Consider the following 14,576-nt stretch of genomic DNA (forward strand, 5'->3'; position numbering starts at 1 on the left):
GCAGCAGAAACAATGCTTAATAAGAAAACTAAATGACAAATGTAATTTATATCAAAAACATATATGAAGCAATATTTTATCTTATCTACATTACAGATCTTTTTGGTATGGAATTGCTGTGCAATAAAGTAAATGTTTTATTTTTGCTTAAAGTATCTTCCTTAAAAATGGTACATTAATGTTATTAGAACAGTAAAAATAAAAGAGAACACTTTCAGACTTTTACTTGCCAAAACCAAAATTTTCCTCAACAGGAGAGTATCCCAGTAGGTGCAGTGGTTCACCAATCTATCATTTTTATAACATAAGTAGGATCATTTAAAAATCCCAACCAGCTGGTTCCAGAAAGAGAGGGTCTCCTAAGTACCTATCTTCATCCATAAAGAGCTATAGCTCTAAGGTAAAAGCATAAATTAAGGTTATTTAGAGAAAACAGTCTAGAAATAGTTTGCATTCCACTGGGCCCTGAGGCAAGTGTGTGGATACATCACAAGAGTGGGTAAGGGTCCTTGCTAAACTCTTGGAACACTGGGGCTGGAGCAAGCTGCTAATATACTGACTGAATACACTACACAACTTATGTTTTTCTTCCTATTATATGGTAAAATTATTTTCATATTCAGATTTGTGTCCTTTTCCATGAAAAATTGCTCTTCAGTTTAAGTGGGAGGTCACACTGTGTTGAGTATTGACCTCAGATAACTCATACATCTCTCTCCAAGGATTCTGCCAGTAAACAGCTGCACCAGTTATCACTTAGACTGTCTGAACTGGATTGCAACGCAATCCTCTTCTGCATCTGTCAATAAACTCTGAAGAGTTGATATTTACTATTTCCTTTAAAGCTTCAATTTGTACCAAGCTTAAACCCCTTTTCACAGAAAAACACTAGAGATACTTAAAGCTATTCTCTGAGGAAGGCTCTTGATATGCTAATTCCATGGAGCAATTTCAGCTGAGATGGATTTTTGCATTAACGTAATTACCTGAAAATGCAGGTGACTTTGTTCAAGTTTACTGTCCTGATTTACATATCAAAGTCTAGATAGAAAAGTTATAAGGCAATCTTTGAAAACTTATCCATTAAAAAACTTGGGTTAAAATGAAGGAATTCTTAACCTTTTTAAAACCAAATTTAAGTGACTATATTAAAGCAACACTATAAAACCAATTAACCTACTGATGAGTTGTATATAAGGCAGTAATATTGGAGTATTAATGAGCTAATGCTGAGGAAAAAAATGAATAATTTAGCACAATGAGAAGTAAATGTTTTACAAATATAGAAGTCTCCAAGATAAATGCACATAAAGCCTGTGCATTTTCCAAATGTGGATTTGTAAAAAAGCTTTATATGACCTGGATCACACGATGCCACTAGGACCTACCTGCACTGAAGAGACAGGGGAACATCGTGTATAAATAAAAAAATATCATTTTTTCAATAGCTTTACATTGAAAAGGAAGTGACTGGAAAGTAATTTTGCCTAACATTGAAACAGATAGACACAAAGCAAAAGCTATTTCAAAATAGAAAAATATTAATTCTAAGACTATTAGCTTAAACAGGGAAGCAATGACAAATCAACTGTGAAAATTTCAACCCCTGGGCTATGAAGAAGTCTCAAGGAAGCTCATGTTTAATTTTATAGTCCTGTAAGAAAATGTAGATCCATTACAGAGGTTGTGGGTCAGCAGACTACTCTTCTCATTGCAGAATTCATCTGCATAACAGCCCCCAAAAGAAAGAAAATAAATAACAGCACCCCCTCAATATGTTAATTTTTTAAGACTTGACAAGTTGATTATTTTCTAATAATGAACTCAATACAGAGATTTGTCTATCAGGATTTCTTAGGCTCAGGCATATGCCACATTTAAATGAGGAAAAACCACAGTAGAATTACTCCACATCCTCCATACAAGTATCCAGAAAAACCAAAATGACACAGCTACCTGCTAGAAATGCTAGGAATTATTTAGTACTTCACATCTACCTTATATACACTTTCTATCAACAAAATCTAGACACTTGTACTGGGTAGGTGGAAGTGTTGAGTTTCAACCACTCTTCCCACGTCACCAGAGACACAAGGTATCTCCAGGGTCCATCCTCAGCCTCTTTGCCCTGCTGGTATCAAAGGTCAGGAATGTCATTCATTTGGAAAGGAAATGTCTTTGGATGGAATGTACTTAGAAGTGGTTTCAGATGTGTATGAATTAAAGACAAAAGATTAGACTAGTATTGCTACTACAGTTTCTTCTGCTAATTACATAAATGCATTCAGGTGTTGAAAGGTAATCACTGCTACCTCTCCTGTGTTTAAAGAAACATGAAACACCTGGATAGATATTGTTTATGAGTGGATATATTACTGGACAAGAAAAAAAACCAACAAACTCTGCCATCAAATTAAATAAAGAGAAAAAACCCACCAAAATCTAATATAAATTTATAGCCTTTTAGAAATACATTGTTATCTTCAGCTCAACACTATTACCTCCTAGGGAATTTTGTAGAAATATATTAGCCAAAATGAGAGTCAATTGGCTTTTATTTTATTTTCTAGTAGAGACCACTTGAGACTACCCTAGCTTAGAAAAATCCATATTTCTGTTGTAAAGGGCAAACTTACATTTATGCTTATTCAAAAGAAGATCCTATGCAGTTCAACATATAAAGGAATAAATGCTAATTGTTCTAATTTTTAAATGTATGTCACAGCTGTGCCAATCTTATTGTTTATACAGTCAGTATAAAAATCAGGCTTGTCTTTGACCTATCTCAGTTTGTTTTCCAAGGATTTGAAATTCATGCCTTTCTTCTTATACACATCTATTATATTCTCTTTCTTCTCTCTTAAAATACAGATCTTGATGTTATCAAAACTTTTAAAACTTTCAAAAGCTTTTCTGCAGAGAAATAACCAGTATAATCAAATTCTACAATTGTGCTCTCTTAGAGACTTTACCAAGTCTGTCAGAGTCTTGAACAGAAAGGCATTAGTAGCCACACACATCATTGAAATAAAATCATTCTCAGAGAGACATTTTAATTTACAAAATCAACACGTGTTTTTATAGAGAGTCAGAACGGGAAAATAAATTGAAGGGAATTTGTGTCATTTAATCTTTGATTTTGATCACTTACTATCAAGCCACTGTTACTTTGCCTTCTCTCTCTGTCGTGAAGTTTTCTGTAGAAAATCCCTCCTGGATTAAACTGAGTACTCCAAACAATCATGTCCCCTTGAAAATATGCATCCATCCCAGTTATCCTTGAATTATGTTCAATATGTGATATTTGCTGATGAACATCACTGTAGTTGAATGGATATGCAAAACCCAGGATGTCAGTGTCATTAGCAACATAGAGAACTTGATCTTCAGAGCCTAGGGATTATTATAATGAAACAAAAATAAGGTAAATGTCAACTAATGCAAAAATCAGTGGTTTTCACTCAAGCAGCTTTTTGGTGTTTATCTGATATAATTTCTTATGTTAAAATTATTTTCTGATTGATGAAGAATGCAAAAACACACTCTGGGCAATAAATGCAACTCTTGATACTCTGATTTCAATAAGCATTACCTCAGTGCTCTCTCCAAGCTCACGATGTGACACTTCAAACAATATTTTAAGCAGTATGTAATATAAGAATTTGAACACTTTTAAGCTCTATACAAAAATATGAGAAATCATGCGTTTAGCCCATATGAATCACTACATATTTTTATATGCACATTGTGTCTAGAAGGTCCTAAACATATATAATAAAAGAACACAAAGCTGTCCATGAGCATTATTTCAAATCACTTCATTGGAAATTAGAAATGGAATGATCCTTTCTTAGTGAAGGCAGAGAAGTTTTGAAATTAACTGCAATAGAATCTGTGCAGTTGTGTCTTGAATGCAGTGAGCATTCATGGATACCTGTGAATGGGTGGTATTAATGGATACCCAGTTACCATCTTGAGTTAGATGTTGTAAAGTATGATAAGAAAATTCTCTCTAGTATCTGTTCATTAAGTTTTGGGAAAGTTTCAAATCTACTGGACACATTAGAATGCATTTCCATTTTTATTATTTTTCAATTTATATCACATTTACCTATAGAGAATTGACCTATAATAATATCTGTCCAACACATTTCCTTCTTATGACATGTCAAAAATAATTTTCTCCCTCATTATTGATAAATGCAAGAACAAAGAGGAGTTTCATGAAAGAAGTATCAATGAGGGGAAGAGGGAAACATTAACTGTATTGCAATGGAAATGAAGCCTGTGAAAAATTCAGCTGTAGGACATTGATTCCCACATTTTTAAATTGTAAGCCCTCAGAATTAGGTCTGTGTTCCTCTAAGTAGAAACCATTAACCTCAGTTAGGAATGTTGTTTGTTCCCATGCCATAATCTGACTTCTTTATTAATAGCCAGTAATGCTAAACTCTGATAGAGTCCATGACATATTAATTACTAACGAGTCATTAATATCATCTTCCCATGGTAAATTTGCTTTAAAAAATATGGACAATGTGTTTAAGAAACCTGACTGCCACCATCTAACTACCCAGCATGGGTGCAGCTATGTTACTAACTGGGATGCTGCAAAGAAGGAAGAGCTGGAATGACCATGGTACAGTCTGTCCTGGTTTTAGGAAGTATGGACACAACATGAGCCACTGGCCATAAGGCTCAGGTCAGGTACTGTTGAGTTGTGCACAACATGTGCACAGAGATGGATTAGGAGGCACACCTTGTAACTTCAACACTCATTCTGCACTAAAGACTGCAAGTCATACCAAACTCTCACTAAACTGAGGTGAGATGTTGTCATCATACTTTCAGTTGTTCACATGTTCCATAAAGATTGTTAGCTTTCCTCAGGCAACTCTATTATTGCTTGTTTCTTGATTTAAAAGTGACATACTACCCAGACTTAATGACCTCCATTTTGTGTCTCTGCCTTATGAATGACAGGAATAATATCTATGTGTTTCTTTACCTTCACTGGACCATGCTCTAGGCAGCAGGTTTACATGAGGAGTATATAACCAGGTCATTACACTTAGAAAAACTGCACTTAAATGAATTCTGTAAGAGTTCTCAAAATGACAAAGCAAAACATGCTAACTCTAAATTCTACTTAATGTGTTCCTAAAATTCTAAAACATGTTTCTATGAAGGAGTTGATTATTTCTCAAGCTTCTAAGGCTTCACCAGAATGCTTACGTGCTTGCTAATGCATGATCTCTGTTTATCTTATTTGTGTGTATATTGCTGTAAATAGAGAAAGCTGGAGTTGGAAATGGACTTTCAAATGAAGTAAATTCATTTGCATGGAAGTGATAAGAATTTACTCTTTGCTGACATGAAAAGTCAATCTGAGCGATTCTGACAATTATTTCTGTGCCAAATTCAAGAAATATTTATCTAAAAATAAATTGCATATGCAACACATTAGTGTTACCAACCATGTACATAACAAATGATTTAGTGCTGTCTCTAGTTTGATTTTTATGGCCTTACCTTTTGCGATGCAGCTGTTATTCCTCTCCTTATAATTTTTCTCACATGCACATCTATATGACCCTTTAATATTATTGCAGTGCTGGGAACAGGCACCAAATACCATACACTCATTGATATCTATGAAGAAAAGAATTGTAATTTATATACCTGTAGTTTACTACACTACAATTTAACAAGTTCAAAAAGTCATGGAACAATGCAGGTGAACCAAAGGAATTCATGATCACTTTTATATCTTGCAAACATAAAAGGAAACTTTCAGCAATTATCACTAATGTTATTTCCACTGCAATCAACACATCTAAAAAGGATATTTTTCATGTTATTTCTCCATCCTTTGTATATCAACCTGTTATCATTCGAACCTGAAATCCACTTTGAGAATGAAAACCTCTGCTACAATTTTGTTCAACACAGCTAACCCTGGTACAGTCAAAACTACATGATTATCCTTTACCAGAAAAATTCCTCTTTATACTTTTTTCTTAAGAGCCAAACTACGAAGCATAAATACACTTTGACAGTCCCACAGGAGTGATCTGAACTTCTGTAAATTACTGCTCACCAGTAAGAAACGGAATTCACAACCCATTCTTTAGGAAAGCAGATTTATCTTATCTTTCCCATCAACCATTTCATTATAACAACTATGTCTTCTTGCTGACCAGCATAGCATCATATATAACTTCATTTTCTGAGGAATTTTACTTTCTGTTTCATTTCAGTTTTATTTTATGCATCTTCATTATTTTAAGCATCTGAAAATATTCTCATATGCCAACTGAAACACCGATCCCAACTGCTCAGTTAAATAATCTACTAGACCTTAAATCACCCATTTACCCCTCAAATCATTTAATTGTCTTGATTTGAACCTTCTGACATTCACAACCAATGTTAATCTCTGATAAATTCTCCAAGCAAAACACATGAATCTACATCCTATAAATCCTTTTTATTTTCTTCTTGATTTATTAATCCCATAGCTATGAAACATGTCATATACTTTTCCACAAAGTAAAACCTGTATCTCCTTCTCCAGCATAGAAAATTGATTACACAGGTGACTTTTAATACTTTACAGCAAGGAATGATGGAAAATATATGTACCTTCACATTGCCTATTCCTCCTGTTTCTCTGAAATCCAGGCTTACACTGACACAAAAGGGATGTTTTTGTTTGATTACAGTATGCATCATCTCCACAAGGATTCACATTATCTTCACATGTATATTCAGCAACACCTAAACAGAAACAAAATGTCTGAAAAATCCCTGATAGATTTGTTTAAACTGTTAAAAATTAAATCTAAAAATCACAACAATAACACATTCATCTTTCTGCTTAAAGAGTATCAGGTAAATTTTAAATAAATATATGACCTTACGGCGTTTATCTACCTATGCATATAAATTGACAGCATTTAACTGAGACACTACATTCCACACCAAGAATCCAAAACTAAAATTTTCCTTGTTGCAAATTTGAAACACAACACAATCAACTTATGGTTACATTTTGTCAAGAAGTTATAACTACTCTGAAAACCACTACAACTTGAATTGCTACAAAATTTGCCTTGCTCTTGGGTAGAGAATTAGCTCCCATTTTAACTCAAAGAAATAACTTTACATTCAACTAACTTCTGTGCTGTTGAGTAGGTTTTACATGGATGAATGTCTTGGTTAATTACTTCCTTTCTGCTACAATCACAAAAAGAGATCTTGTCAGCCAAACTCACTTATTTTGCAGTCTTGCTCATCTGAACCATCTCCACAGTCATCAAACCAATCGCACTGGAGCTCCATTGGAATACATTTCTTATCATTACAAGCAAACTCATCTTTTTTACACGGTCTTGCTTTATATGTGATTTTATCTATATAATTACAAATTAATAAGAGAGAAAAAAATCAGTATTTGAGATTCTTAGATTACTTTAGACACATACAAATGGGAATGACCACGAAGCATTAAGCAACTGGAAATTACTTCAAGCTTTATTTCTTTCAATTTCAAATTCTGATCTACTAACCTCCAGTTAAGCTTTACTGAAGGACAAGCAGATCTCTGTAACAAAGTTTGCCTTCAAGTTGTTTTCTCTGATCTGAATGCCTTGAAAGGTAATATCACCTACCACAGTGATCTTCATCCGAGTTATCACCACAGTCATCAACCTCATTGCAAATCTGCTCAGGTCGCAGACAAACCCTGTTGTTTCTACATCTGTAGGGCCTTGTTGGAGGGCATGGAAACTTTACTGTATATTAAAGAGAAGAATCAGCTATTACCCAGCTAGTATTAAACCTTCTTTAATGTCTCCTTATCAAAGCAATAAGCAGGCACAGGAACACAATTGTACTTGACTTATGAATGGTGCTTGATTTGAACTTCTGATACCTAATGGAAGAACACTTCAACAGTGTTGACAGTGTAATTCTTTCATTTAGGGAATAAAATTACTTTGTGTGATAAGGGTAATTTCTACCTCTTTTTGGGAATCAGTAAATATGGAAGAATTAGAACCAAAGAAGTAGGAAGTGTAATGATGATCAATATTTCACCACAGAAGTAACTTTTATCCCTCAGTTGATTTCCTACAGAAAAGACTCATTTCTCACAAATATCATATCTGAAATTACATGAAAAACAATAACTACAGAAAACCATACCCCACATTTCAAGCTCTAAAAGCAAAATCAACAAAACTCAGACATGCATACATGCGTCCTTATATATTTATGTATTTTACAGGTCATTTCTTGCTTTATTACACAAAAAGCACTGAAAAATATCATACCACACATTTCAGCAACTTCATCAGAGTTATCTCCACAGTCATCCTCACCATCACAAACCCAAAAATGTAGCTTGCAGAGAGAATTGTTGCACAAAAATTCATCAGCTCTACATATATTTCCCCCTGAGAAGACGAAAAGAAGACAGGGAAAAAAATGCAGGAAAACAGAAAGAGAAGAATGTCAATTTTTTATAAAACCAGTCCTACCACTTATGATATACTATTTGCAGAGAATGACACATGGAGCATAACTAAATGAAAGGCTGGGAGAGGCAGAGAGAAATACTGATTTCAAAATCTTTTCCTTGCCCAAACACTTCTTTCCTTTTCTTTTCCTGACTGTTAGGTAGGAATTACTGATTTGGCCTTACTAAAAAGGGCAGTTATCAAAGACACTGACAACTCACCAACTAGACATGCTCCCCTTGCATTTAGCCAGGAGATGTTTAAACTACCTGTCTGTAGGCTCTTTTGGTGATGCTGCCTCTCAGCAATGGCCTGGCTGGGTACATCAGTAATTTCTGCTATCAGAGAACAGTTGCAACCAGAAGACAGAAATACGGTCAAACCGTGAAAGGCCTTTTCAGTCCAGGCTTGTTTCACATCAATGTCTGATCCTCCACTTATTCCTACTCCCACTCTCTGAGCCACACATTGGAGTCACAGTCAGTGCAGTCTATTAGCCATGAAACAGCAGCTTTTTCTTTTGCTGACAAGCAATAGGCTTGGCCAGGCTTGTAATATCCATCTATAAATGCTGTAAATTAGGAAAGATCTAGCCATGTAGGCACAGGGCAGATAAGACTAGGTGACCTCTAGCAATATCTTCCTTCTTCTAGCTTCTGAAATTTCTCATTAGGGTATTTACTGAACACAGAAAGCAGCAAGAATAAATTCTTCCATGTAACTTCAGTACTGACTAAACTCTGACTCTTCTAACAGAATGGAACAGAGGGTGAGAAAAACTGCTTTAAGCTGAAGTGCCAAAGCTTTAAAAATTGATTCAAGTTGGATTCAGTTTTCATATGTGTAGTAACAACAAAGAATTTGTTTCACAATTATGACTAAATTTTATCACTACAAATCAACAAAGTTATGCAAACTTCTTGCAATTAATTTCCTACATAACACATTTTTATGGTAACTAGATTCTCAGTTTCCTTAGAGGAGTACAGTATAAAATAAATATAGCTGTGTACCTGCAGAGGAGGAAACAATGAAATTTTATATGATAACACCAAAACTCTCAGTGTGGCTTATCTCAGTGCATTACACCCACTCTAATAGTTAAATCAGGCTCTAGTGGTTTTTTACTTATTCATTCAGTGCCCTGTTCACACCCCATTAAAATCAACAGAAGGCTTTCTTTTGCTATAAAGGTTCAGAATTGTTCTTTTCCAGAAAATTAATTTCTGTGAAATACCCAAGGTGTAAGAGGATGTTGGGAACTCTCACACTATGTTACCAAATATAATTCACTCCCCTTGCCAATATAACTTATGAACATTAACAGAAATCTCCTGTACTATTGCCCAAGGAAAATATATAAAATTCAAGTACTCTTCATGATGAAAGACATGAATATAAATAATTGTGTGTGTAATCACAATATAGCCATCATTCTAGTAGTATAATAAGATTGAAGAGAGTTATTTTTATAAATATGCACAGTGGGCTACAGATAAATATGGATATTATTTTAGAATGCTGTAGAATAAAACTCCATTTGTGTTTGCTGCATTTCCAAAGCTGAAAAAAATTAGTTATCAGTGAGATAAACTGGCATCTGTTTCATGTGATTGCTCTGCCTGTCATAATTCCTTTATAAAATAGATTTCTGCAACAGAATCATAATTGTGACATAAATACAAAGTATTATAGCAATAACCAACTAGGCAAAAGGCTTCTTATTGCATTATAAGCAATTTGCAGTGTACAGAAGCTCCATTACACTACCCAAAGAATAATGTGGGCTTCAGATAAAATAAGCATGCTGCTATTTATTTGCACTTCATTGGTTTTTAAAGAGATACAGTCAAGATACTTTAAAAGCAGTTTTAAGATGGACTAGAAGTTTTTTAAAACTTTGTTACCTGTCTTCTTGCATCTAAACATATCTGGAATATTCTTCCCATTTTTTGAATTTTCTGGTCTCTCTTTCAAAATTAATCCTCTCCATAAGAGATATTTTTTTCTTTTTTCCTAGTATAAGTGTTGCTTAATAGACTTCGAACAAAATAAGGGAAGGATATTTTACTCTGTTTGCTTCATATCTGATTATCAGCACTTATTAGTGTGCTTCATTATGCTTTTGGATTTACACACATCTAGTGACTAACACAGAGAACTACTCAATTTAAAGAAAAGGAAAGAAAAAATCTGGAAAAAACAAGCTGACAAAGTGCTGAGTAAAAATTTGCTTTTGAACAAAAATTCTTTGAGTCAGACTTTCTGTGTTTGTCACAATTATTGCATTACTGTACTTATTAAGTGCAGCATTGTAAGTACCAAGTATTGTGCAGAGTTACACTGCTGCTGCCTGGCAGCTGAAACAAGGTTCAGCTAAAAAAAAATAAATCAGCAACAACTATGAGAATTACATGAACAGATGTGCTTCTCTAAAACATATTTGGAAGCTTAATCACAAGCATCAAAGTCTGAGCACAGCGTTCAGCTTCAAGTGATCAACTTCTGTTCAGAGTTCTGCTCCGCACGGAGAGTAAGAACTCAAAATGTGGTTTTATGGGTTCTGATCAGTAGCAGTATGTCATCTCCTCAAACATAACTACTTTCTCCTCCGAGTGATAGAGGACCCAATGAGCAAAGGTGCTGTGCAGGACTTTGATCTCACCAACGAGGGACTGGTGGAAGATGTGAAGCTCAAGAGCAGCCTGGGCTGCAGAGACCATGAACTGGGGGAATTCAAGATCCTTAGGGCAGTGAGAAGGGTACACAGCAAGCTCACTGCCCTGGATTTCAGCATACATTAGCCTCTTCAGGAATCTGCTTGGTAGAACCCTTAGAGGAGCCCAGGAAAATTGGTTGATATTCAAGGAACACCTCCTCCAAGCTCAGGAGTGCTGCACCCCAACAAAGAGAAAGCCAGGCAAAAATGCCAGGAGGACTGTGTGGCTGAACAAGGAGCTCCTGGACAAATGCAAACACAAAAAGGAAGGTGAAGTACTGGCACAGGTTGCCCAGAGAAGCTGTAGCTGCCCCATCCCTGCAAGTGTTCCAGGCCAGGTTGGATGGGGCTGTGAGCAATCTGGTGGAAAGTGTCCTTGCACATGACAGGGGGGTTGAAATTAGATGAACTTTAAGTTCTGTACCAATCCAAATCATTGTGTGATTCTATGAAATAAATAGAAAACTTAGGTCTTAAGAGTATTTATTTAGCAACTCTTCATTATATTGCATGACTGCAATTTATTGTTGCCTATAAAACTGTAAATTAACTGGATTTATTACCAATTTCCCTGATGAGAAAAAATATACTTCCAGTAACAACACAACCTTTTGATCACTGGGGAAGAAAACATAAAGAAGGAATAAAATGTGAGTTATAATCAATCTAAGCTCTTCCTGCAAATCACTTGTGAAGCTGCTTTACTCTCATTGTCAAAAGAGGTCACAGAGGTTTCCTTTCATCACTCAGATGAGAGGTGGCCAGGGTAGCACTGACTTACAATGTGTGTTAACAAACAGCCCAATAAACTAAGCCTGTTAAAGAAAAGTGTCTCTTGCCTTGGTCACAGTTTTCTTCATCACTGCCATCCACACAGTCGTGGATCCCATCACAAAGCCATCTGACAGGGATACAGTAGGCCTTATTTTTGCATCGAAACTGATCTTCTTTACATTCTGTTACACAATCCATCTGTGTGAATACAGACATGAACTACAGATTAATGAGTAACAACAGCAACACACTTCAGGCAAACCTAACAAAATTCTTACTAGAGTCCAAGTTAAATTGCAGTCACACATTTTACGTGTTTGGATATTCTTTGTGTTGCTTAGTATTAGTAGTGGAATCAATGGTTATGTTTAACTTTCTGCAGACAACTGCCTTACAAAAAATGACCCTGGACATGAGATCAGTCAGTGCAAACTGGTTCATACTCTCAAACCTGACTTCACCTGCACTGTGCAGCATTTGGTTCATGCATGCTTCATATTCTAACTGGCAACTTTGTGTTTCTGAGAAATAACAACTATTTTTGTTTGGGTTTTTTTTTGGCCTTGAAGTTGTTCACAAAGGTGGCAATTTTTAAAAGAGATATCAACAGTGCAAGATGTAGGAAGAGCATGGCATGAAAGCCCACGGAGGTTGAATTGCCTGCTGGGATTGTATTAGATGAAACCAGAAGTCAGAGGGAGATGAATTTGTCACAAACTTGTCCACTCTGCCAGTACAGAACAGTCCCTGATGAAAACTCCCCCAGAACCACGCACAGGTTTTGACATAGGGAAAACAAATTCATCTACTCCATGAAGTGGCAACAAAACAAACATAACACGGCGCAAAATCATGGGGCAAAGATATTTGACAGTGTTCAATGGATGCAAGAAAACATCATTCGCCCTTTTAATTACTTTAAGGCCTAAAACCATGAAAATATCACATCAGAAAAAAAGAAAGACCAAGAGAAATTTGTCAGCTACCTCATCAGATCCATCGGCACAGTCGTAGTCTCCGTTACATTTCAAGGCTGCTGAGATGCAGCCTCCACTGGCACACACGTACTCGCTTGAAGAGCAGGTTGGAGATGCTGGTTACAAACACATATTTTGGCATTAAGAAAAAGACAATTTATAAACAAGTTGCTTTACAAATTCACCTGTTCATCTGGTTAACACAGTGAGCAAACTTGTGTCTGTAGCTGACCAGAGCTTTTCCAAACCTTCGTGAAATACAATGATTTGACAAAATTGTTGCATCCTGAGCAAACTGTATAATGAGAGTGAAAGGATATTTGTGTTTTGCCATTTAGAAATTTCATTTTGTGTTTTCCTTGTATTTGGTAACACAAGTAATTACACACAAACATACATTCATAGCATGAGTCTAGTTAAAAATTAGATTCTTTAAAACGGGCTTAGAGTTGAGTCAAATTTAGCCAATTTATGATTAAATAAGCAAAATTTATAAGAAACCATGAATTTAGAAGGTACACATTATTACAATTAAGACAAATATCAATTTTATTTAGTACACAGGTGGATATTCTAGTCTCATAAATCAGGGGAGATTTGTCATAAGGCTTCTATCAGTTGCACCCATCTAGATGAAGCTTACAAATAATTTAGGAAAATTCCTGAAAAAAAGAAACTGTGTTCTCCAAGACAGTAAAAAGAAAATAAAATAATAACAACTAAAACCATTTGGTAGAGAAAACCTTTGCATAAGGACTAGTAAAGTTTGCATGAAGACCCCAAAGCAAAAAAACCTCCCAGACACACTTAGTAACACACCAAGATTTACTGATGCTTTCAGAGCAGAATTTTTATCTTGAGGATATATTATCAAATTACAAGTCAATATAATTAAATGAAATAGCATTCCCCAACAAGCTTCGTATTGCATAGCTCTAGGTAAGTTCAAAACATAAGAAGGAAGACAAAAAGATGCTCAAAAACTGAAGTACTTCAGATTTCTTTGCACTTCTTGCTACTTCTAGTGCCTGGGAATTGATTTGCCTATTTATTTTCTTCTTGCATTCTGATTTATTCCTTGCTTCATTTATCTCTCAGCATTAGTGAAAACAATACCTGGTTCACAGTTTTTCTCGTCATCCCCCAGTTTGCAGTCCTCATGACCATCACATTTCCATTTTGCTGATATGCACTGACCATTGGAGCACTGGAACTGATCCCTCGAGCAGCCTGTTTCACAATACCTCTGGTACAAAAGAAACAATGAATATCCAAGATCAAGAGTTTAATATAAACATTGGTAAATATCCAGCTGGTCACAGATGTTACAGCCTATACACTTCTCCACACTACAAAATACAGTCATGGCTTATGAAATGAAATATATTTGAGAATATGATTCATGAAAAGTGGTTTACACCCCTTCAAGTAGCTGGGAAGCATTTGAGGTTTAGTACTGGCAGGAAAGGAGAAGGGAAAAGAAATTACAGACAACCAGCAAAGTATTATCCAGTGAACTTCTGCTACACAGCAAACAAACCCACAAACCAAAACACTGCAGTGTCTAGAAAGAGGTTTTTCCCT

At 35.4% G+C, this 14,576-nt stretch overlaps 1 protein-coding gene across 1 annotated transcript in view; it reads right to left on the reverse strand.

Annotated features, from left to right (window-relative positions):
* The window catches only part of LOC103803548 (low-density lipoprotein receptor-related protein 1B-like), a gene marked incomplete at its 5' end in the record, with an annotated part of 112,688 nt that overhangs the window by 53,998 nt on the left and 44,114 nt on the right, over window positions 1-14,576 (reverse strand). The window contains 9 exons of the mRNA XM_009076113.1: window positions 3,152-3,393; window positions 5,533-5,652; window positions 6,646-6,780; window positions 7,278-7,415; window positions 7,674-7,796; window positions 8,337-8,459; window positions 12,081-12,213; window positions 13,002-13,108; window positions 14,109-14,238. Coding sequence (XP_009074361.1) covers window positions 3,152-3,393; window positions 5,533-5,652; window positions 6,646-6,780; window positions 7,278-7,415; window positions 7,674-7,796; window positions 8,337-8,459; window positions 12,081-12,213; window positions 13,002-13,108; window positions 14,109-14,238 — 1,251 coding nt within the window. The remainder of the gene's footprint in view (window positions 1-3,151; window positions 3,394-5,532; window positions 5,653-6,645; window positions 6,781-7,277; window positions 7,416-7,673; window positions 7,797-8,336; window positions 8,460-12,080; window positions 12,214-13,001; window positions 13,109-14,108; window positions 14,239-14,576) is intronic.

The sequence above is a fragment of the Acanthisitta chloris genome, unplaced genomic scaffold, assembly GCF_000695815.1.
Source record: "Acanthisitta chloris isolate BGI_N310 unplaced genomic scaffold, ASM69581v1 scaffold3476, whole genome shotgun sequence".
NCBI classification, from domain to species: Eukaryota; Metazoa; Chordata; class Aves; order Passeriformes; family Acanthisittidae; genus Acanthisitta; species Acanthisitta chloris.